Here is a 25,766-nt window from a genome sequence, read left to right as displayed (position 1 = left end):
GTATGTGTGTACATTTGTTAACTATACACTGCAAAATTTCATAAGCAAAATTCAACTAGCTGGGGTGCCCAATTACTTATAATTTTGTAAACAATGTGTCTTACATATTTTATAGCCAAACAATGACTGTGTATCATTTCCTATAAGAAGTGTTTATAAATACAAGTTTGTCTTTTTCTTAAATGGCTTTACTGTTTAGTGTTATATTCATTATAATTAAACTGCTTTAATACCATAATGCTCAAGGGCCTTCCACAATTTCATTTTTTTAATTCTAAAATTCATAATTGCATATTGAGAGTGTACTTAAGACATGTTTTTGATACGAAAATGCAAATGTTTCCAAACATAATTATTCATCTATAAACAACGCACCCACCTAGTCATTTTTCCCAGCAAGGTTTATTCTTAGAGTATGTTTTGTAGGTTAATACTCTGAGGAATTAAATGTAATTCATATATAAGCCAGTAATAGAAATTTATATGCAATGATACTGTGTACTTTATAATTCCATATAAATTTAAAACAGTCAGAATGCCCTGTTTCATTCCTTGGTGGTAGTTTTAACAAATTTAAACAGATCCAGATGAACCAGTCATGGATGGGAGGAAAGCATTTAATTCCTGCTTTAGCATTCCAAATTTAAAATAAATAAAGCTCTCTTTTCCTCTCATTTATGTTACATTACATATATATTGAACATGTATAAAATATATTCAAATATGTACATACAAACTTCACTACAGTAGAAAGATCATTAAATATCTAACAAAATTCTTCCATTCCTTCCTCTTCCCACTTGAATAACTATAAATTACATTTCTCAATTTTTCCAGGAAAAAAAAAATGCATTCGAATTGATCTCAAGAAAACACTTATCTTATCTGGCAGTTAAGTCAGCAATTGTAAAATACACTAAATTAAAATGTTCATTTAGTCCTTAGGTAGGAGGTTAAAGTGCATAGTGGTTTAACAATGCAAGCCTTTTCCTAACTATTAGGAGATGCTGATTTCAACTGATGATGCCTGGTAGCTCTATCAAGCTTTTGCAAAGGGCTAAACATGAATAATCGGAGAAGGCAATGGCACCCCACTCCAGTACTCTTGTCTGGAAATCCCATGGACAGAGGAGCCTGGTAGGCTACAGTCCATGGGGTCACTAAGAGTTGGACACAACTGAGTGACTTCACTTCCACTTTTCCCTTTCATGCACTGGAGAAGGAAATGGCAACCCAGTCCAGTGTTCTTGCCTGGAGAATTCCAGGGACGGCAGAGCCTGGTGGGCTGCCATCTGTGAGGTCGCACAGAGTCGGACATGACTGAAGCTTCTTAGTAGCAGCAGCAAACATGAATAATGAAAAAGTAGGAAGTCAAGAGATACCTGGAGTAACAGGCAGACTTGGCCTTGGAGTACACAATGAAGCAGGACAAAGACTAACAGTTTTGCCAAGAGAATGCACTGGTCATAGAAAATACCCTCTTCATCCATAAAGAGACAACTCTATACATGGACATCACCAGACGGTCAATATAAAAATCAACTGATGATATTCTTTGCAGCCAAAGATGGAGAAGCTCTGTATAGGTAGCAAAAACAAGACCAGGAGCTAATTGTGGCTCAGATCATGAACTACTTATTGCAAAATTCAGACTTAAATCGAAGAAAGTAGAGAAAACTACTAGACCATTCAGGTATGACCCAAATGAAATGCCCTATGATTATGTAGTGGAAGTGACAAGTAGATTCAAGGGATTAGATATGATAGATAGAGTGCCTGAAGAATTATGGATGGAGGTTCGTAACACTGTACAGGAGGCGATGATCAAAATCATCCCCAAGAAGAAGAAATCCAAAAAGGCAAAATGGTTGTCTGAGGAGGCCTTCCAAATAGCTGAGAAAAGAAGAGAAACAAAAGGCAAAGGAGAAAAGGAAAGATATATCCATCTGAATGCAGAGTTCCAAAGAATAGCAAGGAGAGATAAGAAAGGCTTCCTCAGTGCTCAATGCAAAGAAATAGAGGAAACAACAGAATGAGAAAGACTAGAGATCTCTTTAAGAAATTTAGAGATACCAAGGGAACTTTTCATGCAAAGATGGACACAATAAAGGACAGAATTGGTATGGACCTAACAGAAGCAGAAGATATTAAGAAGAGGGGGCAAGCATAAACAGAAGAACTATACAAAAAAGGTCTTCATGACCCAGATAACTATGATGGTGTGATCACTCACCATCCTGGAGTGCACAGTCAAGTGGGCCTTACGAAGCATCACCATGAACAAAGCTAGTGGGGATGATGGAATTGCAGCTGAGGTTTCTCAAATCCTAAAAGATGATGCTGTGAAAGTGCTGAAACTCAATATGCCAGCAATTTTGGAAAACTCAGCAATGGCCACAGGACTGGGAAAGGTCAGTTTTCATTCCAATCCCAAAGAAAGACAATGCCAAAGAATGTTCAAACTACCACACAATTGCACCTATCTCACACGCTAGCAAAATAATGCTCAAAATTCTCCAAGCTAGACTTCAACAGTACATGAACCAAGAACTTCCAGATGTTCAAGCAGGATTTAGAAAAGGCAGAGGAACCAGAAATCAAATTGCCAACATCCACTGGATCATAGAAAAAGCAAGAGAATTCCAGAAAAACATCTACTTTTGCTTCATTGACTATGCCAAAGCCTTTGATCACAGCAAAAGCCTTTGTTGTGTTGATCACAACAAACTGTGGAAAATTGTTCAAGAGATGGGAATACCAGACTATATCTGCCTCCTGAGAAATATGTATGCAGATTAAGAATCAACAGTTAGAACTGAACATGGAACAATGGACTGGTTCCAAATTGGGAAAGGAGTATATTAAGGCTTTATATTGTCACCCTGTTTATTTAATTTATATACAGAGTACATCATGAGAAATGCCAGGCTAGATAAAGCACAAGCTGGAATTTAATTTGCTGGGAGAAATATCAACAACCTCAGATATGCAGATAACACCACCCTTATGGCAGAAAATGAAGAGGAACTAAAGAGCCTCTTGATGAAAGTGAAAGATGAGGGTGAAAAAGCTGGCTTAAAAATCAACATTCAGAAAACTAAGATCATGGCATCCAGTCCCATCACTTCATAGCAAATAGAGGAGGAAACAATGGAAACAGTGAGAGATTTTATTTTTTGAGGGGTCCAAAATCACTGTAGATGGTGACTGCAGTGATGAAATTTAAAGACTCTAGCTCCTTGGAATAAAAACTATGACCAACCTAGACAGTGTATTAAAAAGCAGAGACATTACTTTGCTAACAAAGGTCCATCTAGTCAAAGCTATGGTTTTTCCAGTAGTCATGTATGGATGTGAGAGTTAGACTATAAAGAAAACTGAGCACCAAAGACCTGATGCTTTTGAACTGTGGTGCTGGAGAAGACTCTTGAGAGTCCCTTGGACTGCAAGGAGATCAAACCAGTTAATCCTAAAGGAAATCAGTCCCGAATATTCATTGAAAGGACTGATTGCTGAAATTCCAATACTTTGGCCACCTGATGCAATGAACTGACTCATTAGAAAAAACCTTGATGCTGGGAAAGCTTTAAGTTAGGAGGAGAAGGGGATGGCAGGATGAGATGGTTGGATGGCATCACCTACTTGACAGACATGAGTTTGAGCAAGTTCCGGGAGTTGTTGATGGACAGGGAAGCCAGGTGTGCTGTAGTCCATGGGGTCATGAAGAGTTGGACACGACTGAGTGACTGAGATGTACTGAAACACGAATAAGTCTTTTAGAAAGGAAGAGGAGATAGATTGTCATCTCTTTAGGTCTCAACGCTGCATGAATAGTGCTAATCTGAGGTATCTGCTGGAGTTTTAAGCAAGGCTGTTTTTTCTAATTTAAGGACAAAGTTGCTTTGGAGTGTTTATTCTCTGAGATATCTATGGAGTGTATCTATGAAACTTGCCTATGTTGTCTGTATAAGATCTGGGCAAGCTGGATATAGCCAGTATAGTAAGATGAAAAGGTGTTTTGCTTAGAAATATGCACAGATTCAAGTCAAAATCTATGGTAAGCAAAAATTAGCTGTAAGCATACTGCAATTCTCTTAGACAAGGAAAGAATCATTGCGTTTGTTGTTTGTTTTTTATATCTCCTATGGAATTTATCACATAGTTCCTAAATGCTTCCAGTTTAGAAATATTGTAAGAAGTATCTTTTTAAATAAACAAATTATTAGAGACTCAAATGCTAGCCTTTATTTCACCAAAAGAAATATAATTAAAGGAGCTGAGGATGTTAGTTAAAACCAAGGGAATTCTTTAGCACTGCCTTCCTAGACTTTAGAACTCTTAAAATGTTAAATAATCAAAACATTTTGAAAGATTTTAAAAAACATAATTTCAGTCATCTTTAATATATATTTTTTTAAATCATCTATTCAAAAATCTACTTTCTTTATCACTGTACATAAAAGATAACTCAAACACCATGGCTACAAAACAAATGTTGGCAGGTAATAAAAAATGATAAATAACTTTTCTAATTATTCCAATCCTAGATAATAACTCATAGGAAAAAAAAAAGTGGCATCTTACTGCTTTCTAATTTAGAAAGCATATTAACTCTTCAAGTTAATGATTTGATACTTAGAATGACTAGATTTTCTAACACAATTAACTCCCTAACACAAGAATCTTGTCCTCCTCAACATAACGTAAGTAAAGATATAAATCATTTAGAAAAACAGAGGGTTACACTTAGTGCTCGTCACTCAGTCGTGTCTGACTGCAACCCCATGGACTGTAGCCTGTCAGGCTCCTCTGTCCATGGTATTTTCCAGGCAAGAATACTGGAGTGGGATGCCATTTCCTTCTCCAGGGGTTCCTCTTAGCTCCAATGTAATGGTCGGGTAAGCAAAACAAACAAGCAAACAAATAAACAACTAAAGGATGTGTACAAAATTTTAGAACTGTGATACAAATCTGAAATTTATTAGGATCCTTGCCAAACAATCACAGATAAGGTAATAAAATGTATGGTTCCTCTCCTAGAACACCATCAAGACAGTACAAAATAACCTCAAATTCTTTATTTTTTAAAAACCCGAGATGTGTTGTTATGTTGTGTCCTACATTTTCATTTTACTATTTTTCTGAAATCTATGATGAAGCGTTGCTGAAATGTCAAGGAACGAAAACATTAGATTTTTATTCAGTGACCTGTAAATTTATTGATTGTCAGAATCTCTTATATAGTAGGCAGCAGTAAAGCTTCTACGGCAACCAAATTCTCCCCTTAGCTAATGCTGGGATTCAGTCTCCATGAATATTCCCAGTTCTTGTTGAAATCAAGTAGCACTTAATCATTGTATTGTCTTCCAAGGGACTAAGCGTCCTTCCTCACTGATAGCCAGGGAAGAAACAAGGATACACTGAAGACACTGATTTGTAGCAGGTGCTTCGGCTTGCTTGATAAATGTACATATGCATGTCAGTCTCTGTAATATACTAGAATCCATAAAACCACAAATCACTGCCAAGTGTTTCTCTTGACCTTTTTGAATAGAAGTCACACGACTTTACCTACTAGCTAAGTAAGTTTGGGTGCTACTTCTCTAAATGAGCTTTTGATTAAGAATTATTATATTTGAAAGTCTTTTTGCCTTCATCACTTATATTTTTTGATGCCATTTCAAAACATGTGATATAAGTTATAAAGAAACACTGATGAGCTTATAGTTGCCTTGGCACTAAATCCAATGAAAAATGAACCCAAGAACATTAAAGGGGCTACTAGTGTCAATTTTTTTTTTCTGTGAAAACTCATGTTTTCTCCTGCAAATGTGTTCAATCTGGTGACTGATGACAGGTTTGCAATGAAAATCTTGGACTGGTTTTTACTTACTTTGGATAAAAGTTTAATGCAGGTTTCACAGATATTTAACCAGTATCACATTTTAAAAAGGGGGGAGGCAAAGGCAAAGCTAATGGAGCAGTCTTTTTAAAAGTACTTCAGTGGGGGAGAAGGAAATGGCAACCCACTCCAATAGTCTTGCCTGGGAAATCCCAAGGAGAGAGGAGCCTGGCGGGCTACAGTCCGCGGTGTCGCAAAGAGTCAGACACCACTGAGGGAGGAGCAGGCGCTCACCAGAGGCCCCAGAGCTTTTGATGGAAGAGCCAGGACTGTGGCTGAGGACTCCCAGATCCAAGGCCTCTCTCACCAGATAGGAGCATGTAAAACTAGAATCCAAAATATGTCTGAGTGCTTTCTTGGTGGCTCAGTGGTAAAGAATCGCCCCCTGCCAATTCCAGGGACGCGAATTCCACCCCTGGTCTGGGAAGACCCCACGTGGCAGAGCAGCTGAGCCTGTGCATCACAGCCACTGGGCCGGTGCTCTGGAGCCTGGGAGACGCAGTACTGAGGTCTGTGGGCACCAGAGCCTGTGCTCTGCCACAAGAGGAGCCGCCGCGGTGAGAAGCCTACGCCCCACCACCGGAGACCAGCCCTCACTCGCTGCAACTAGAGAATAGCCCACGCAGCATGAAGACCCTGCACATAAATAAATAAAATCATTAAAAAACCAAACAAACAAAAAAATAAAAGTACTTCTGTGGGGTAATTGCTGTAGTGCTATTCACTTCAGGGCCAAACTTGTTTAAAGAGATGGTCTCCTTTGGAGCTTATCCAAGGAAATTTAAATATTCAAGTAACAAATCATTGTGAGGTAGATGGACAGATGACCACATTGCATACTATAATATTTAGTGAGTGTTATATGTAATTTTCAGAAAAGTAAAGTTGTCCTCTCACACATAATTTGTAACATAATGGAACTAGTTTATATATAGCATCTAGAAATATTAAGGATGATATTAACATATCTGGTATTTCCCCCCAACACTCTACACAGATTATTTCATATAATCCTCATAGCACTCCAGGAATTGGGGGCTCTTAATATCATTTTACAGATGGAACTAGGTCTCTCTCTATATATTGCTAGTTCTTGCTGAAATCAAGTAGTAATTCATCATTCTGTTGTCTTTCAAGGGACTGTATCCTCCCTTCCTCACTGATAGGGAAGAAAAAAGAATACACTGAGGAGAGTGATTTGTAGAAGGTTCCGAGTCTTGCTTGATATATGTACACATGCATGTCAGAGGGGTTTAAATAATGTCCCTCCCTTATATACCACAGCAGATCAGATAAAGAACTGAGACTGAATTTAAATATAATCAAGACCTTATGCCTTGAGTACTAAGCGATAATACCTATGAACACAAGGTACCAGTTTTGTCTTGTGTGTTGTGCTAAAATATCTTACATTCAGAAATATCCTAAGGTTAAACTGAAGAGAAATAATAATCACCCTTAGTTTTATACCCTACTTTCCCTGAATATATTTAACACCTTAATTTTGCAAGAAGATTACAATACATAGTCTGTCGTATAGGATAATACTAACAGTTTCCTTTAAAGTGGGGAAGAAAGGGCTTTTTTAAAAATATCAATTACAGATCTGCCTAAAGAATTAAACACTGAGTGCATAGAACCAGTTCTAGTCTCATTTATACAGCCAGCTTTGTCACCATGGTAAGATGTTAAATTCCTTGGGTTACTCAACTATAAAATGAAGATATTAGACTTGCTGACAGATTCACATTAGTTTTAAGATGGTATCATAACAACATTCACTCAGACTATAAATCTGCAAACACTGCACTATACAGAGGTTCACTATAGCTGAGAACAGACAGGTTAAGTCTTGAAGTTTATAATTTGAGGAGCTAGGGGCAATGAGTGAGGAAGAGAGTGAACTCAAAAGGAGCAAAAGAAATAAGTTCTTTTGCAAAAGTGAGTTTATTGACCCACTATAGCTAGGATGTTCCTTTTAACTATTTCAACAGAAAAAGATATTAATGACCCAGATAACCACTATGGTGTGATCACTCACCTAGAGCCAGACATACTGGAGTACAAAGTCAAATGGGCCTTAGGAAGCATCACTATGAATAAAGTTACTAGAGATGATGGAATTCCAGCTGAGTTTTTTCAAATCCTAAAAGATGATACTGTGAAAGTGCTGCACTCAATATGCCAGCAATTTTGGAAAACTCAGCAGTGGCCACAGGACTGGAAAAGGTCAGTTTTCATTCCAACCCCAAAGGAGGGCAATGCCAAAGAATGTTCAAACTACCACACAACTGCACTCATCTAACACACTAGCAAAGTAATGCTCAAAATTCTCCAAGCTAGGCTTCAACAGTATGTGAACCATGGACTTCCAGATGTTCAAGCTGGATCTAGAAAAGGCAGAGAAACCAGAGAACAAATTGCCAACATCTGATGGATCATAGAAAAAGCAAGAGAATTCCAGAAAAACATCTACTTCTGCTTCATTGACTACGTCAAAGCCTTTGTGTGATGATCACAACAAACTGTGGAAAATTCTGAAAGAGATGGGAATACCAGACCACCTTATCTGCCTCCTGAGAAACCTGCATGCAGAACAAGGAGCAACAGTTAGAACCGGACATGGAACGACGACTTGTTTCAAACTGGGAAAGGAGTACATTCAAGGCTGTATATTGTCACCCTGCTTATTTAACTTACATGCAGAGTACATCATGTGAAATGCTGGGCTGGATAGAGCACAAGCTGGAATCAAGACTGCCAGGAGAAATATCAATAACTTCAGATATGCAGATGACACCACCCTTATGTCAGAAACCAAAGAGGAACTAAAGAGCCTTTTAATGAAAGTGAAAGATGAGAGTGAAAAAGCTGGCTTAAAACTCAACATTCAAAAAACTAAGATTATGGCATCCGATCCCATCACTTCATGGCAAATAGATGGGGAAACAATGGAAACAGTGACAGACTTTATTTTGGAGGGCTCCAAAATCACTGCCGACAGTGACTGTAGCCATGAAATTAAAAGATGCTTGCTCCGTGGAAGAAAAGCTATGACCAATCTAGACAGCATATTAAAAAGCAGAGACATTACTTTGCTGACAAAGGTCTGTCTAGTCAAAGCCATAGTTTTTCCAGTAGTCATGTATGGATGTGAGAATTGGAACATAAAGTAGGCTGAGTGCCAAAGGATTGAAGTTTTTGAACTGTGCTGTTGGAGAAGACTCTTAAGAGTCCCTTGAAATGCAAGGAGATCCAAGCAGTCAATCCTAAAGGAAATCAGTCCTGAATATTCATTGGAAGGGTTGATGCTGAAGATGAAGCTCCAATACTTTGGCTACCCGATGTGAAAAACCAACACATTAGAAAATACTCTGATGATGGGAAAGATTTAAGGCAGCAGAAGGGGGCGACAGAGGATGAGATGGTTGGATAGCATCACTGACTTGATGGACATGAGTTTGAGCAAGCTCTGGGAGTTGCTGATGGACAGGGAAGACTGGTATGCTGCAGTCCATGGGGTTGCAGAATCGGACATGACTGAGCGACTGAACTGAACTTTGCAGTAATCTTACAAACTAGTTTTATGGTGTTCCCATTTTATGGATGTTTCATCATGTTAAGCAGCTTGGTAAAGTTTACCTATCAGCTAGTAAATGGATAAAGTAGGAGGAGAATATATGTCTGTTCCACAGCTAACACATCATGTTAACTCTCAGTCCCAAACTAATTTTGTAAATATGTAAGGGAATGACTAGGCTAATCCCAAATGTGAACATTATAATGAATTCTTAAAAACTGCTACTGGCATTTTCTCATTGGTTCTGTGGCAGATGTCAATTTCTTTGTTTTCTGTATCCAGTTATATGACTTGCAGATGTGGCATACTGAGTGGAAAAAAAAAAACAAACTTAGAAAATATATGGGGCAAGCAGAACAAATTACCAACTGCCACTTATTAATGCAGGAAACTCACCTCTCCACCACCTCAAGCCCATTGTCTACCTACAAGAATGGAAGAAATCCACTCAATTCAAACCTCAGTATCTCTTCAATTTTTGAGACACTTGCTTTCTGAGACACCACACTTTCTGTGTTTAAAACAGAGACTTTTTCTTTCTCAAATGTGACCCTGAAATGTCCTTGAATTTTAACATCAGGAGGCTTACTGCAGTGGTCTGGAGAGCCTAGTTCATCATGAAAATATTCTCTACTTTTCAACACCAGATAAATATCTCTTCCCTGCATACTGCTTAAAATGGTCACTTCCTTCCCATGGTTATTTTTATTATTCATGTCATCAGATTCAGCAACGTGAGATCTATTTAGAGGGAACATTTCATCAGTTACAAAACATAAAGCATACTTTTGCCTCTCAAAGGGTTTATTGACACCTTAAATAAGTTCTGAACTGTTGGGCGAGTTACAAAGAACACACTTTACTTGAAAACCATTAAAAGTGCATACTTGGAATAAAAAATTGTAAAGCTGAAGTTTAACAAGGGACACACTTCTTCTCCTTGTGACTCATTAAATATATTACTATTTTAACCTGGAAAGTGAATTCTTTCACTTCCCTTTAAGATTATGGCCCTGGGAACATACCACCCAAATGATGGAGCATGAAAAATAAGACAGTTTGAAAACAACTCAGAGAAATCAGTTGATTTCATGAGGTTTTGATGTTCTTCATGATTTTTTGATGTTCTTCTCACTAACCTTGATGCTTTCCCTTTCTTGCCTCACTTTAATCTATTTTCTACACAGCATCCAAGAAATCTTAAATTGTAAATCAAATCATGGCATTCCTCTACTTATTCCTTTCATTGGTTCTCCCTGTTCTAGAAATAAAACTTGAGGACCTACCACTGTACTACTGTCTTTGTGTATTCCAGTCTATCTCCTAAATAAGGACTATTTTTAATTTAACACCTTTACTCAAACTACACTCACTTCCCAGGACATCTTGCCATCTGCACACCTAACAGAATCCTCCTCTACTCTAAGATCTATTATGAAATCCACCTCCTCCACTGAGCTTTCCCTGATTGATGCAGTGGTAAATAACTTCTCATTCCTATTGTGTTGTATTGGTTTTATGCAGGCTGAGACTTTGTTTTCAAGATCTCCGTGTTTATACCCACAGTGATTTGCACAGTGTCTTGAGAACAGCAAGTATTGAGACCATAGGGTGAATGCAAAAGTAAGAGAGGCTGTGGAGAACAACGGCAACAACAACAACAACAAACTCTTGGCATATTTACAAGTTCCTTTGCCTTTCTGTCTCCAATTTTTCTTACTTCTGTCCTTGATCTCTGCTAAGTCACCTCAGTCATGTGCGACTCTGTGCGACCCCATAGATGGCAGCCCACCAGGCTCCGCCGTCCCTGGGATTCTCCAGGCAAGAACACTGGAGTGGGTTGCCATTTCCTTCTCCAATGCATGAAAGTGAAAAGTGAAAGTGAAATCATTCAGTCATGTCCGACTCTTAGCGACCCCATGGACTGCAGCCCACCAGGCTCCTCCATCCATGGGATTTTCCAGGCAAGAGTACTGGAGCAGGGTGCCATTGCCTTCTCCGGTCCTCGATCATGATCATATAAAATGTTTACCAGTTATTCAGAGGGAGTTAAAATGTTGCTCTTTAAAATTCTTTTGTAGAGATGCTGATGGAGCTTTTACAATTCTATAAATATGAGAATTGTGTGCATATTTCCTCTTTAAAGATTGAATATTACCCAGTCTTTCTAGCTACAACAAGGAGACATCAGGCCTTTTAAAACAATAGACTCAGCTTCTAAAATAATAAGGTCTTTTTTATTCTCAATATTTCAAACAATCTGACTATCCTTCAATAGTCCTGTGAATAGATGTAATCATCTCATTCCCTAAGGAAAGAAAATCAATCGCATAGTGTGTCCTACTGAATGTCACACAGGTTGTCAGTGTAAGAGTTAAAAAAAGGGATTCTCACTCTTTGGACACATTCCAACCATCTGAGTAGGCAAAACCACAGAGCACCACCTGGGCCTGATCACCTGCACACAGCCAAGGTCCTGGAAATCCTGGCAGTTAGTGAGCAGGGAACACATAAGCCTCCAAATAAAAGGATAAAAAGCCATGCCACTAAGTAGTCTCCAGAAGAATCTAACCTTCACTCTTCCTTTCCTCATTCTACAAAGTCTCAAAATACTATAAAAAGAAAACTCTAGTATATCCTAGATACTTCATTGCCCCTCTTCTGACAATGATTATATGAGGCAAAGTGAAATTCATGGGACTCTTCAACTGTATGACTTGAACAATGAGCCCATCTCCCTTATGACCAAGGCAGTGTGTTGAGTTCAGGTATAATCAAGATATATAAGCTATAATCAGAAGTTTGCAATGTTGTTCGTAAGGTAATTACTGTGGAATGAATGCATTGTGTTGCCCACAGATTCACATGTTGAAGTCTGTGATATTGTGATATAAGATATATGTATTTTAGTCTTTGTTCTTGCCTCCTGACCAGAGTTCCTGAAACCTTTGTAATTTCCTAAGTGATAAAGGAAATTAAACAGCTCTTTGATCCAGTGGAGTTGAATTAGTCTCTCTTCCATATTGCAATAGTCATGAACTGTAGCCTGCCAGGCTTCTCTGTCCATGGGATTCTCCAGGAAAGAATACTGGAGTGGGTTGCCATGTCCTCCTCTAGGGGATCTTCCCAACCCAGGGACTGAACCCAGGTCTCTTGCATTATAGGTGGATTCTTTATCATCTGAGCCACCAGGGAAGCCCTAGAATACTGGATTGGGTAGCCTATCTCTTCTCCAGGAGATCTTCCTGACCCAGGAGTCAAACCGGGGTCTCCTGCATTGTAGGTGGATTCTTTACCAGCTGAGTTAACTGGGAAGACCTGGTAAAGAAAGTCATTAACTGTGAAGGAGGTCATTAGGGTGAGGCCCTAATGCAATAGGTTTGACAACTTTATAGCAAGAGGAAGGTGAAGAAATTTCTCTTTCTCTCCTTACATACACACCAAGGAAATATATTGAGAGCACACAGTGAAAAGATGGCTGCATACAAGTCAAAGTGGCATTAGATTGAAACCTATCTTCTAGCACCTTGATCTTGGACTTCTTGGCTTCCAGAACTGTGAGAAGTAAACTCCCACTGTTTAAGCCACCTAGCCTATGGTATTTTGTTACAGCAGCCAGAGCTGCCTAAGACAGCAGTAAAGCACTTTAGTTTGCAGTGATTCAAGTATAGGATCCACCACTTATTAGATGAGAGATTTGAGGGAATTTCTTAGCCTTTTCCTTAATAAGTCACAAGATCTTCTTCTGAATGGAGCTTATATACATATTTGCTTTCAAATATTATTGAGGGTTTAAACGAGAAAGTGCATATAAAGTATGTGCCATGATGATACAAATACTCCAAAGACACACATACAACCTAACATTTAACAAATCTGAGTAAATGGGTCATGTGTGCATGCTAAGTTGCTTCAGTTGTGTCTGACTCATTGTGATCCTATGGGCTGTAGCCTGTTAGGCTCCTCTGTCCATGGGATTCCCCAGGCGAAAATACTGGAGTGGCTTGCCACGCCCTTCTCCAAGGAATCTTCCTGATCCAGGGATCGAACTGACATCTGCAGCTCCTTCATTGCAGGCAGATTCTTTACTGCTAAGTCACCAAGCAGGCCCAAAATGTGTCAAGTGAGTGGGAAAGAGCGAAAGGGCTGTTAGGTTTTGGAGGAGAAAATGGTCTTTTTGGTTGGAAGAGTTCAAGAATGACCAAAACACTCTTTTTCCTTCAACTTGATTACATTTTAGACAGGTTTCTTTCTGACTATAGGCAACAATTTCCTTTTCTTATAGCATTTACTTTTGAAAAACATAATTACAAATTCTTTCCCTACCCCCCTTTTGAAGTGAAGTGAAGTGAAGTGGCTCAGTCGTGTCCGACTCTTTGCGACCCCATGGACTGTAGCCCACCAGGCTCCTCTATCCATGGAATTTTCTAGGCAAGAGTACTGGAGTGGGTTGCTATTTCCTTCTCCAGGGGATCTTCCTGACTATATATATAAATCTCCTTAAAAGCCTTTTACTAGTTTTATGGCCTAGGGACTGTCTTTCTCAAGGACCTGGGAGTCAGTCCTTTGAAAGGTAATTATCAAGAAAGATAACATCCCTATTTCCCAGACTCTGTGGGAGGATAGGAGTCTATCTTAGGTGAGATCCTCTTGAAAGTTGTAAAACTGTCTCCTGTCATGAAGAAATAAGAAAGTTTTACTTTCCCTTTGTGTAAGGCCAAAATAGCAAGCGCAGGTGACCTGTGAGCTTCTACCTTAGCTCTTAAAAAACTCTCCAGCTCTTTGATCCAGTGGAGTTGAATTCAGTCTCTCTTCCATATTGCGACAGTCATGAATAAAGACTTTGTGCCTGGTTGTGAAACTTTGGTACAATTTTTTTACTTTGATGGGAAACATTCACAGATAACATAAAAACTGAGATATGCTATAAAGTGTAGCTTAGATATTGGTTTGGTCATGTAGGTTGCTTAAAAAAAAAGTTACATATAATTTATTAGCTAGCAGCAACTAATTAGGACATGTCTCAATGCTTTATTAAGGATTATTATTGAGAATTTTATCAAGTATTGCAACAGTTATTTAGAGAGCACTTACTAAGTGTCTTTTGACATTTTAAATCTCAAAACCCTACACTAACATTAGAATCTCCATGGCACTGAAGTCTTGTATACATTTCTAGGAAACTGGTAACACATTTAATTTTGTGCTGATGGGTGAAGCATATCTCTTTTTACTAAATGAATACAAAGTTATATAAATCTAATATCTGAATGATTCTTAGACAGGTATTAACACTATCTGTATGACTAATGTGGAAAGTTTCATTAATCTATGTAAGAAAACCAGTATGCTTAGATGAAAATCTTTTGCTCAAACTCAGGTTATGTTATTACACTATTAATCTCGATGCATTTTTTAAAGAATTTAGCATATTTTTAATCAAGCACAATAAATTACAAATGGAATTCAAAAAGATATCCAAAAAGACTATTTCTCTAATTACTGTGATTATTTCTAGTAAAATGTTTTTTTTCTTTTTTCTTACACATATCCATTTAAATTATAATTCAGCATTTATCAGCATAAATTAATAAAATGTAGTTTCCTTAGTCAGATTTTGAGTTACTTTTTCAGTATAAAACACGGTCACTTAGAAAACACAGAATTTAGTAATCTTTTAGCTCAGTGAGGATGAAAAGAGTGAACAAATACCATTTTGCCAATTCTCACATTGTCAGAGGCAAATCACTTGCTCCTCCATATACCAAATTGTGTACTAAGAAAATATCAATGCTCAAGGAAGGGCAACGCCATTTGTCTCATCCAAATGCATCACATAAAATGGCCAAGTGCTGTTAAGAGCTAGAAATGTGTCTCAAAAGACTCTCCATGTCTGCATCATTTTGGAGTTGTTTAGAACTTCAACCCTTTTAGCGAGAAATATTGAAAGATAAATCCAGTTCTCAGCCCTTAATTCACCACTTACAGAAGAAGCAATTTTTTTCTTGCAGAACATGTCTCTTGGTCTTGCTAGTTTTTATTTTTTTTTGCTAGTTTTTAATAAATGTCTCTGGCCTTCCTTAGCAATGTACTAATTCTAGTAAAATGACACAATTCCCCCTACTCAATTCTAAAAAGAATGAACATATTATCCATTTTAACAGATACACTGTGTTAAATAATTCAATACAAATCTTAAAAAAAGAGACAATATCTACCACTCAGTTTGAAATATCCTTTTGGATAATAAAGATGATAGATACACTATTTCATTGTGACTAGCCTGCCATTATTATTAGGAAGATTATGATTTCTATATATATATTGAAAGTCTGATGATATGTGCCAGAGAGAAAAAGCACATTTTTTTTTGTGCTTTTTGTAATAGGTATTTGTCTGTTTGTCCATTGGTAATAGATATTTTCTTGTCCATTCCCTATGCAAATTAGAACAATTAATATTTTCTTTGACTGTCTTGGAGGATGGAAAATTTGACCTGAAACTTTTCTGTGATACTGCTAGAATTAATTAGGTGGCAGTATTAAAGATTGATTGGAGACAAGACTGTTTGGGATATTGTCTTGTCGACATTCAAAGTAGAGAAACAGTTTGATGGTGGGAGGAAAGGAAAAGAAATTCAATTTTAGAGAATTTTACAAATGAAGTAGGTCAGGTCATTGAGATTGAACTTGAAGATTTTGGTAATTACATTAAAATTCCAATTTGAGAGCTCAAGTCTGTTTCAGATTCAGGACATCTATGGTTTGAACTGTGTCCACTGGAAATCCATATGTTAAAACTCTAACCCCAAATGTGACTGCACTTGGAGACAGAGCCTTTAGAAGGTAATTAAATGAAGTCATCAGTGTGCGTGTGTTAGTCGCTCTGTTGTGTCCAACTCTTTACAACTCCAAGGGTTGCAGCCTGCCAGGTTCTTCTGTCCATGGGATTCTCCAGGCAAGAATACTGGAGTGGGTAGCCATTCCCTTCTCCAGGGGATCTTCCCAACCCAGTGATTGAACCCGGGTGTCCCGCACTGCAGGCAGATTCCTCACCACCTGTCATAAGGGTGGGACTCTAATCCAATAGGATTAGCAATTTTATAAGAAGAGGAAGACAAAGAGATCCCTTTCACCAGGTGTCCATACCTAGGAAAGACCATGAGAAAACAGTGAAAAGGCAGCCATCTATAAGCCAGGAAGGAAGGTCTTACCAGAAACCAAATTATTCGGCACCTTGATTTTGGACTACTCAATGACAAGAACCATGGGAAAATGTTTAAACCACTCAGTTTGTGCTGTTTTGTTACAGTAACCAGAACAGACTAATATAGAAAGGAAACCATAAATTTTTACTGGACTCTTATTCTAATCATCTTGACAGAAAAGCTGAGTTCTTTCCAATCTGACATATTTTTGCTTTCATGTAATGGCATTTGTTCCTGCCCTGGTGGCTCAGTGGTAAAGAACCACCTGCCAATGCAAGACAGGTGGCTTCAAACCATGGGTCAGGAACATCCCCTGGAGAAGGAAATGGCAAGCCAGTCCAGTATTCTTGCCTGGGAAATCCCACGGACAGAGGAGCCTGGCAGGCTACAATCTCAGTTCAGTTCAGCTCAGTTTGGTCACTCAGTCGAGTCCAACTCTTTGCAACCCCATGGACTGCAGCACACCAGGCTTCCCTCTCCATCATCAACTCCTGGAGCTTGCTCAAACTCATGTCCATCAAGTCGATGATGCCATCCCAACATCTCATCCTCTGTTGTCCCCTTCTCCTCCTGCCTTCAATCTTTCCCAGCATCAGGGTCTTTTCCAATGAGTCAGTTCTTCCCATCGGGTGGCCAAAGTATTCGAGTTTCAGCTTCAGCATCAGTCCTACCAATGAATATTCAGGACTGATTTCTTTTAGGATGCACTGGTTGGATTTCCTTGCAGTCCAAGGGACTCTCAAGAGTCTTCTCCAACACCACAGTTCAAAAGCATCACTTCTTTGGTGCTCAGCTTTCTTTATAGTCCAACTCTCACATCTGTACATTACTACTGGATAAGTCATACCTTCGACTACGTGGACCTTTGTTGGCAAAGTAATGTCTCTGCTTTTTAATATGCTGTCTAGGTTGGTCATAGTTTTTCTTCCAAGGAGCAAGTGCCTTTTAATTTCATTGCTTCTGTCACCATTTGTAGTGATTTTGGAGTCACTGTTTCCATTGTTTCCCCCATCCATTGGCTACAGTCCATGGGATCACAAAAGAGTCAAATGCAACTTAGCAAATAAAACGAAAACAACAGCATTTATTACTATGGTAGCTGAAAATTTTAGCAGAGTTAACTTGAATGTGACTTCATACATTTGAAACCAGGTTCTGTGGATCAAGTTAAAGAAGCTCTCTAAAATACTCAAATTGTATGGAGACTGTGCTGTACACATATTGTTTCCTGAGGATGTAATTTATGTTTTTATTCTTATTAATAAAGGAGTGTGGGCCAAAAAAATGAATTCAAGGTGGCACAGACGCTGTGTAGAGCTACCAGGGAGGTTCTATGAAGTTACGGTTGATGTATTTACAACTGGAAATGACTGATTCAGTGGTAATATCATCTAATATTGGATATTTTAAATGAATATTTGATAGTAATGAAGCCTGCCAAAGGAGGTCTTTCACATGACTGTTTTTTTCTTTTTTGAAGATACTGCTTAGTTTCCTTTCCTAATATTTTTTCTAAAGCATTTATCATTATCTAATAGATGATATATTTTGCTTATGCAATTGCCTCATATTTTCCTTACTAAAATGTAAGGATCATGAGAGTAGAGTTTTTAATCCATTGTTTTCATTACTGTTTCCACACTGCCTAGAACACTGTCTTTCCTATACTAAATGTTTCACACATTTATTTAGTAAATGGATGAAATAATGCCAACGTTTGAATGTGGTTATGTGTAATGCTCATATACATATATAACTATGCCTTAATTATTTCCACCATATTCGCTTCCCTCTCTAATAATGTATTTTCTGTGTTGATTTATTTGAATATTGATTCTGAAGTCCACTTGGATAATTTATGCATAGTCTAAAAAATTAGTAGGTTTTAGCAGACGTACCTGGCCTGTACTAGGTAGTCACTGAAAATTTCAATTTATTATTTTCAGTTGAAAATAAAAGTTTGGTTCTGTCTTAAATAGAGTTGAAGTAATATACCTTTTTTATATTTCATTCTTCCATTTCATCACACAACAATGAGGGTTATGTGATGCTAAAATGAGAATATTTTATTGACTGCACATCTCAGGAAGAAATAAAAGCCAATATAACTTGGTTATTTGTCATAAGAGAGGCTACAAATGGGGAAGTTTAATCAGAAGTTTGGAAAATTTCCAAAACACATTTTTGTAGCGTCCTGAGATTTTTCCCCTGGTATCTGCATTGGAGTATCAGTGTTTCTGCTCTTCTATGAGTTTGTACCATTTGAATCAAGGTATCATATTGTTTTATTCCATTTCAGGCTGCTGTAACAAAGAATCACAGCTTGGGTGGCTTATAAACACAGACATTAAATTTTATAGTTCTGGAGACTAGAAGTCTGAGATCAGAGTGCCAGTATGGTTGAACTCCATTGAGGACCTCTTTCTGCGTTTCAGATTGCTGTCTTACTGTATCCTCACAAAGAGAGAGCAAAGAGGAAGCAAACTCTCTCTTCTACGGGGACTCCACCCTCATGATGTCATCTAACACAAATTACCTCTTAAAGGCCCCACCACCTCATGCCATCCCTTTGGGGATAGGGTTTCAACATATGAAGTTTGGGGGAACCAAAACATTGAGCCATAATGAGTATTTTCTAATTCCAACCATCTGGATTTTCCTTCCCACATAGTTTCACTCTTTCTACCCAATTAGTGGAAGAGGTGTGTTCTTTTCTGTTTCTTAAAATGTTGTTTTTTTTTTTATTTTTTGACTAACAAACAATGCACATTATTAATTTCTGCCAGATATTTACACATAGATTTTATAGCAATGTCAAGGTGAATTAAAGCAAAATTCTGGAACTGTATTGCAATTCAGATAATATTCTTATCTCCAGAGGGGAAAAACAATGACTTTAAGTTTTGACATCATTATAGCCTAAAGCCTTGAATGAGAAAATTTAGTTAAAAAAAAAAAGAAAATATATGACAATCAGAAAGCATATATTTAGAGAAAAATAACGCAATACATAAAATTGAGGAAAATATGGAGGTATGTGGGTTTATGTGTAAAGGAGATATAGAAACAAGTGACAATGGCAAGCTTATTTATTAAGAGCATGAAAGGTTATCAATATCTTTACATTTATACCTATATGCATATCTATACCCTGTATCTCAAAATAGATTCATGTACTTTGTCCTACAGTGATCTTTGAATAATGTGATTTTTGACCATCAAAGTTTGCTGATAAATACCTCCAAAGATGAAAGAGGAGAAAGCTAACTATAGGACTTAAATAGCACCTGCTGTCAGCTGAACAAATGAGCTCTTCTGATACTGCATGTGCCCAGGAAGGAATGGATAACACCACCTGACACACTAGCAGACTGTCTTCAGAGGAGAGTGGGTATAATTGAAATGGCCAGTATTAGAAATGCTCCCGACCCAGGGATTGAACCCAGGTCTCCCGCATTGTAGGCAGACACTTTACCGTCTAAGCCACCAGGGAATCTCAACAATATTTTTCAGGTTTTGACAAATCTGTATGCATATTGGTTTGTCTTCATTGGACATTTTAGCTACTAACAATGTATGTGACAACATGATTTTATCATTTGGTGGTCTGGAGCATAAATATTAACACAGGTCTCATTCCTTAAGCTGTGATCAACTATAATCAAGGCCACATTTCTTGTAATTCCTGTCCTTGAATCTGGGCTGACCTTGTGACTTGCTTTATCACTGAAGTTGAAGCTGCATTGGGCAAGTTCTGAGCCTGGGCTCAAGAGATTCTGCACAGTTCTACTCTCACTCATGGAATTCTATGATTGAGCTGGCTTCCTGGAATATAAGACACATATGGAACATAGGTACATTGCCCAGTTGAGCCATCTTAGATCACCCAGTCCCTAGGAAACCCAGTAGAAGATCATCAACACAAGAATAGACACACTGAGATCAGCCAAACCCAAACACAGCAGAGGTTAAACAAATCACCCAGCTGAGCTCAGTCCAAATTGCAGAATCACAGAATCGTGAGCTAAATCAATGTTTCTAGTGACTAAGTTTAGAGGCAGCTTGCAACATAGCAAAAACTAATTAAAACACCAAGTAAGTGGGGGAACTTTCTTTTAAAAAGGCAGAACAACATTTATTTTATTCCAGTTTAATTAAATAAATAAAATAATTTTAAGCAGGGAGAAACAGTTAACTTTGAAATGATAAAAGATAATAACTACAAAAGGCTATTAAATGTCACATAAGTTTAGATTTCAATGTAAAACGTGTCTCTGCTTTGTATTTGTTAGTTTCTGAGTTTCTTTTTAGCAAAGTAATCAGTAATTTTGCTCTAATTACCATTGGAATTAACTGGCAAATGTTTTTTGAAGTTAAAGTAGAAAAACCCCGGGAATTTAGGAATAACAAAAATCCTCCTGTTCTTCCAATACTACTCTAATCTCTCTAATATTTCTGTTTCTGACTCTCTGGAACAAATTGAAATTGGATACCAAGACAAAACTATACCTTGCTTTTCATTTGGGTTTTCTTCATTGATGAACAGTGCATTATGAAGTCAGAAATATAAGGCTGTTTCTTTCTAAGATTTCATTAAAGATAAGATATTTGAGAGAATGAAGACTATTTTGCTGACTTACCACATCATCTACTTCTAACTATTAAAAATGAATGACAATAAAATAATGAAAAAGAACTCGGGCCTTATCAATCACAGTCATTTAGAATTTGTGATTGCTCTTTGAGTCCAAATGATTATAGCTAAACTTTGTCAAACTGTGAAGATTAAAAGATTCTTTGAAGTTGCATAAATATAATACCCTATATACTCAAGCCAACAGAAGCTGCTTCAAAGGTTAAGTTAGTAGGGTGAAGGAGCAGGAAACTCAGAATTCAGAAATAATAAAGAATGTTAGGCTTTTTCTTCATATTTCACAATCTGTTAAAATTTGCAAACTCAGTTAATTGGGAGTATAGAGACTTCTCATCTGTGTTTTGAATGTGAAAAGAAGTTATTTGAAAAGCAAAGGGCATTCTTTTCTGGATAGTGACTAAACAGTACCAAAATATTTAATTTCCTCTAGTCATAGTTGCAACCTCAAAGTCCATTTCAAGTTGGGGGAAGAATACTGATGCTTTTGTCTCTCTCCCTCCTGAGGCCCCACTAAAATTAAAAGCTAGAAGAACCTGTGTTGTCTGTAAAGTCTCTCAGTGGAGAGAAAAAGTATGCAGTCAACAAAATAAAGAGCTTTTCAGACACTAGTGGAAGACTAGAAATGGCTGAAAAAGAGTTGGTGAGTAAGAAAAGCAGAAAAATGCACAGCTTGGAATACAATGCAGAGAGATACAGGGTATAAAGTGTCACTGACAGCTAATCTGGAGAAGACATGGAAGGAGACCAGCAGAAAATACATATAACAGTCAAATCTGTTGGCATGCATCTACTTTTTGACATTGTGAGAGGATCTAAGATGGTCCCCAAAAATCCTCAACTCCTGGCATTGATGCCCTTTTGTAATTTCCTCCCTTTGGGCATGGATGGGCTAGACTAACTGCAGCCATGATGGGATGTCACTCCTAAGATTAAATTATGAAAAGTCCGTGGCTCCCATCCTAAGTGATGCCCAGATTCTACCCCCAACTCTCTTTCCACTCTAAGATCACTTGCCCTGGGGGGAATGAGCTGCCAGAATTTATGAAGAAGCCCTGTACCCACATGTGAGAAAATAAGCCATGTAAGTGAACTGGAAAGTGAATTCCCACCTTCCGGTCAAACCTTCAAATGAGACTGCAGGTTTGGTCAGTGGCTCTCACTTCAGCTTCATGCGAGTCCTTGAGCCCAAGGCTCTTAGCTAAGCTTTACCCAGAATCACCTAACCCACAAAAACGGTGAGAGAATAAATCCCTGTTAGTTTAAGTTGCTAAATTTTGAGACAACTTGTGACACAGGGATGCATAGTTAATATAACCACCTAAAATATAAAATAAAACAAAAGCAAACCCCCAGAGCAAAAACAAACTAACAAATGAAAATCCAGGTCATTTTTCTCTTAAAGTCAAAAATTTGTTCAAAGAAATGTAAGGCTCTTAGTTTGAATATTCTTTTCATTCTGGCATTAGGACGTCTGCACCATATCTGCCATGTCCAAGGAAAAGTCTATCACTCTACATACTCTGATCACTCTCAACATGAACAGGGTCTCCTGTCACACTTGAGATCAACAGTAACACTAAGGTTCAATAACAGAAAGCACAGATAGGAGATGTTTAGTGTGAAAAAGCAAGATTTCATACAGTTGAAAGAGTGGGAACTTAAACTGTTGATCCAATAAACACAAAGGAAACAAAGTAAGAAAAAAGATGTTGAGGAACTTTTGGAAAAAAAGGAGACAGGTATAATACAAATATGAAACAAAATAGAATGTCCTGATTATAAGAAATTGATACGATGGAAGGGATTCCATTTGATCCTGACCCTGAGAATATTCTCCTTTAAAAAGTCCAGGTAATATAATACTGGACCCATAGGAAAATGAATATAATCTTAACACATAACTGAAACTGGCATCGGACAACATTTACACAGTAGTGGTAGTCTCAGAGCACTTTACTGTTTCTGCAATTTGCATTCCTCATAGATAAAATATGCAAGATGTGGTTATGGTTGCCAAACAGTATGCTAAAGTTAACATCTCTGGAAATACAATGAGATGGTGGGATCTAGAGAAGCTAGTAGAACAGGTAGGTGTAAATATCTTTATCTTACTAATGTGGATCTCAAGAGATACTGTTGTATGTTAATACTATATGTACTATTTAAAGTGACAAAAATGACTAGAATATGAAAAAATTCAGATGAAAAGAAGAAGAGGAAAATGAAGAGATAAAGACTAGGAACTAATCTTCAGTTTTCATTCTGGAGAGCACAAAAATATTATTTTTAAAAGGAATAAACAAATAGAAGTGTAAGCAAATTATTTAAAGATATAAAACTAATTACAAAAGAATTATGAAAAGATATCATCTCTGTGAAGTAAGACGAGGGGTGGTGAGGGGTTGGATGGGGTATTGCTACTATTTATACATATAGCAATGCAAAGAAATAGAGGAAAACAATAGAATGGAAAAGACTAGAGATCTCTTCAAGAAAATTAGAGATACCAAGGGGACATTTCATGCAAAGATGGGCACAATAAAGAACAGAAATGGTATGGACCTAACAGAAGCAGAAGATATTAAGAAGACGTGGCAAGAATACACAGAACTATACAAAAAAGACCTTCACGACCCAGATAATCATGATAGTATATCACTCACCTAGAGCCAGACATCCGGGAATGTGAAGTCAAGTGGGCCTTAGAAAGCATCACTACGAACAAAGTTAGTAGAGGTGATAGAATTCCAGTTGAGCTATTTCAAATTCTAAACTACGATGCTGTGAAAGTGCTGCACTCAATATGCCAGCAAATTTGGAAAACTCAGCAGTGGCCACAGGACTGGAAAAGGTCAGTTTTCATTCCAATCCCAAAGAAAGGCAATGCCAAAGAATGTTCAAATTACGGCACGATTGCACTCATCTCATGCGCTAGCAAAGTAATGCTCAAAATTCTCCAAGTCAGGCTTCAACAGTACGTGAACCGTGAACTTTCAGATGTTCAAGTTGGTTTTAGAAAAGGTAGGGGAACCAGAAATCAAATTGCCAACATCCGTTGGATCACAGAAAAAGCAAGAGAGTTGCAGAAAAACATCTACTTCTCCTTTATTGATTATGCCAAAGCCCTTGACTGTGTTGATCACAATAAACTGTGGAAAATTCTGAAAGAGATGGGAATACCAGATCACCTTACCTGCCTCCCTAGAAATCTGTATGCAGGTCAAGAAGCAACAGTTAGAACTGGACAAGGAACAACAGACAGGTTTCAAATTGGGAAAGGAGTACATCAAGGCTGTATATTTTCACCCTGCTTATTTAACTTATATGTGGAGTACATCATGCGAAATGCCAGCTGGCTGAAGCACAAGCTGGAATCAAGATTGCCGGGAGCAATATCAATAACCTCAGATATGCAGATGACACCACCCTTATGACAGAAAGTGAAGAAGAACTAAAGAGCCTTTTGATGAAAGTGAAAGAATAGTGAAAAAGCTGGCTTAAAACTCAACATTCAAAAAACTAAGATCATGGCATCCAGTCCCATCACTTCATGACAAATAGATGGAGAAACAATGGAAACAGTGAGATATTTTATTTTCTTGGGCTCCAAAATCACTGCTGATGGTGACTGCAGCCATGAAATTAAAAGATGCTTGCTCCTTGGAAGAAGAGCTATGACCAATATAGACAGCATATTAAAAAGCAGAGACATTACTTTGACAACAAAGGTCCATCTAGTCAAAGTTATGTTTTTTCCAGTAGTCAAGTATGGATGTGAGAGTTGGACTATAAAGAAAGCTGAGCGCTGAAGAATTGATGCTTTTGAACTGTGGTGTTAGAGAAGACTCTTGAGAGTCCCTTGGACTGCAAGGAGATCCAACCAGTCCATCCTAAAGGAAATCAGTCCTGAATATTCATTGGAAGGACAGATGCTGAAGCTTAAACTCCAATACTTTGGCCGCCTGACGTGAAGAACTGACTCATTGGAAAAGACCCTGTTGCTGGGAAAGATTGAAGTCAGGAGAAGAAGGGGATATCAGTGCATGAGATGGTTGGATGGCATCACCAACTTGATGGGTATGCATTTGAGCAAGCTCCGGGAGTTGTTGATGGACAGGGAAGCCTGGTGTGCTTCAGTCTATGGGGTCACAAGGAGTCGGACACGACTGAGCAACTAAACTGAACTGATACATACATCATTTCTAAATCATATTGACTTGTTTTCATGTGCATGTTTTACTATAATGAAAATAATTTAACAATTATTTCCACTTTTTTTGCATATATATATATATATATATGTAAAAAATACAACAAAGCCAAAAAGTAAATTTTGCCAGAATCCTGCTATTAGCTTCAGAACCAGTGTAAAACATAGGTTATAATTAATGTTATTACTTGCATTTGAGGTATCAACCATTTA

At 37.8% G+C, this 25,766-nt stretch overlaps 1 protein-coding gene across 25 annotated transcripts in view; it reads right to left on the bottom strand.

Moving 5' to 3' along the window:
• Positions 1 to 25,766, bottom strand: part of NRXN1 (neurexin 1) — a 1,199,463-nt gene that overhangs the window by 117,961 nt on the left and 1,055,736 nt on the right. The window contains exon 21 of one of the 25 annotated variants that reach the window (XM_081593726.1): positions 11,167 to 11,186. The exons of the other annotated variants lie outside the window; for them this stretch is intronic. Coding sequence (XP_081449852.1) covers positions 11,167 to 11,186 — 20 coding nt within the window. The remainder of the gene's footprint in view (positions 1 to 11,166; positions 11,187 to 25,766) is intronic. 25 annotated transcript variants of the gene reach the window in all.

The sequence above is a fragment of the Giraffa tippelskirchi genome, chromosome 4 (assembly GCF_054371585.1).
Source record: "Giraffa tippelskirchi isolate mGirTip1 chromosome 4, T2T-mGirTip1v1.2.pri, whole genome shotgun sequence".
NCBI lineage: Eukaryota > Metazoa > Chordata > Mammalia > Artiodactyla > Giraffidae > Giraffa > Giraffa tippelskirchi.
The sequence above is the reverse complement of the archived record's forward strand: the minus strand, read 5'-3'. Positions and strand labels throughout refer to the sequence as shown.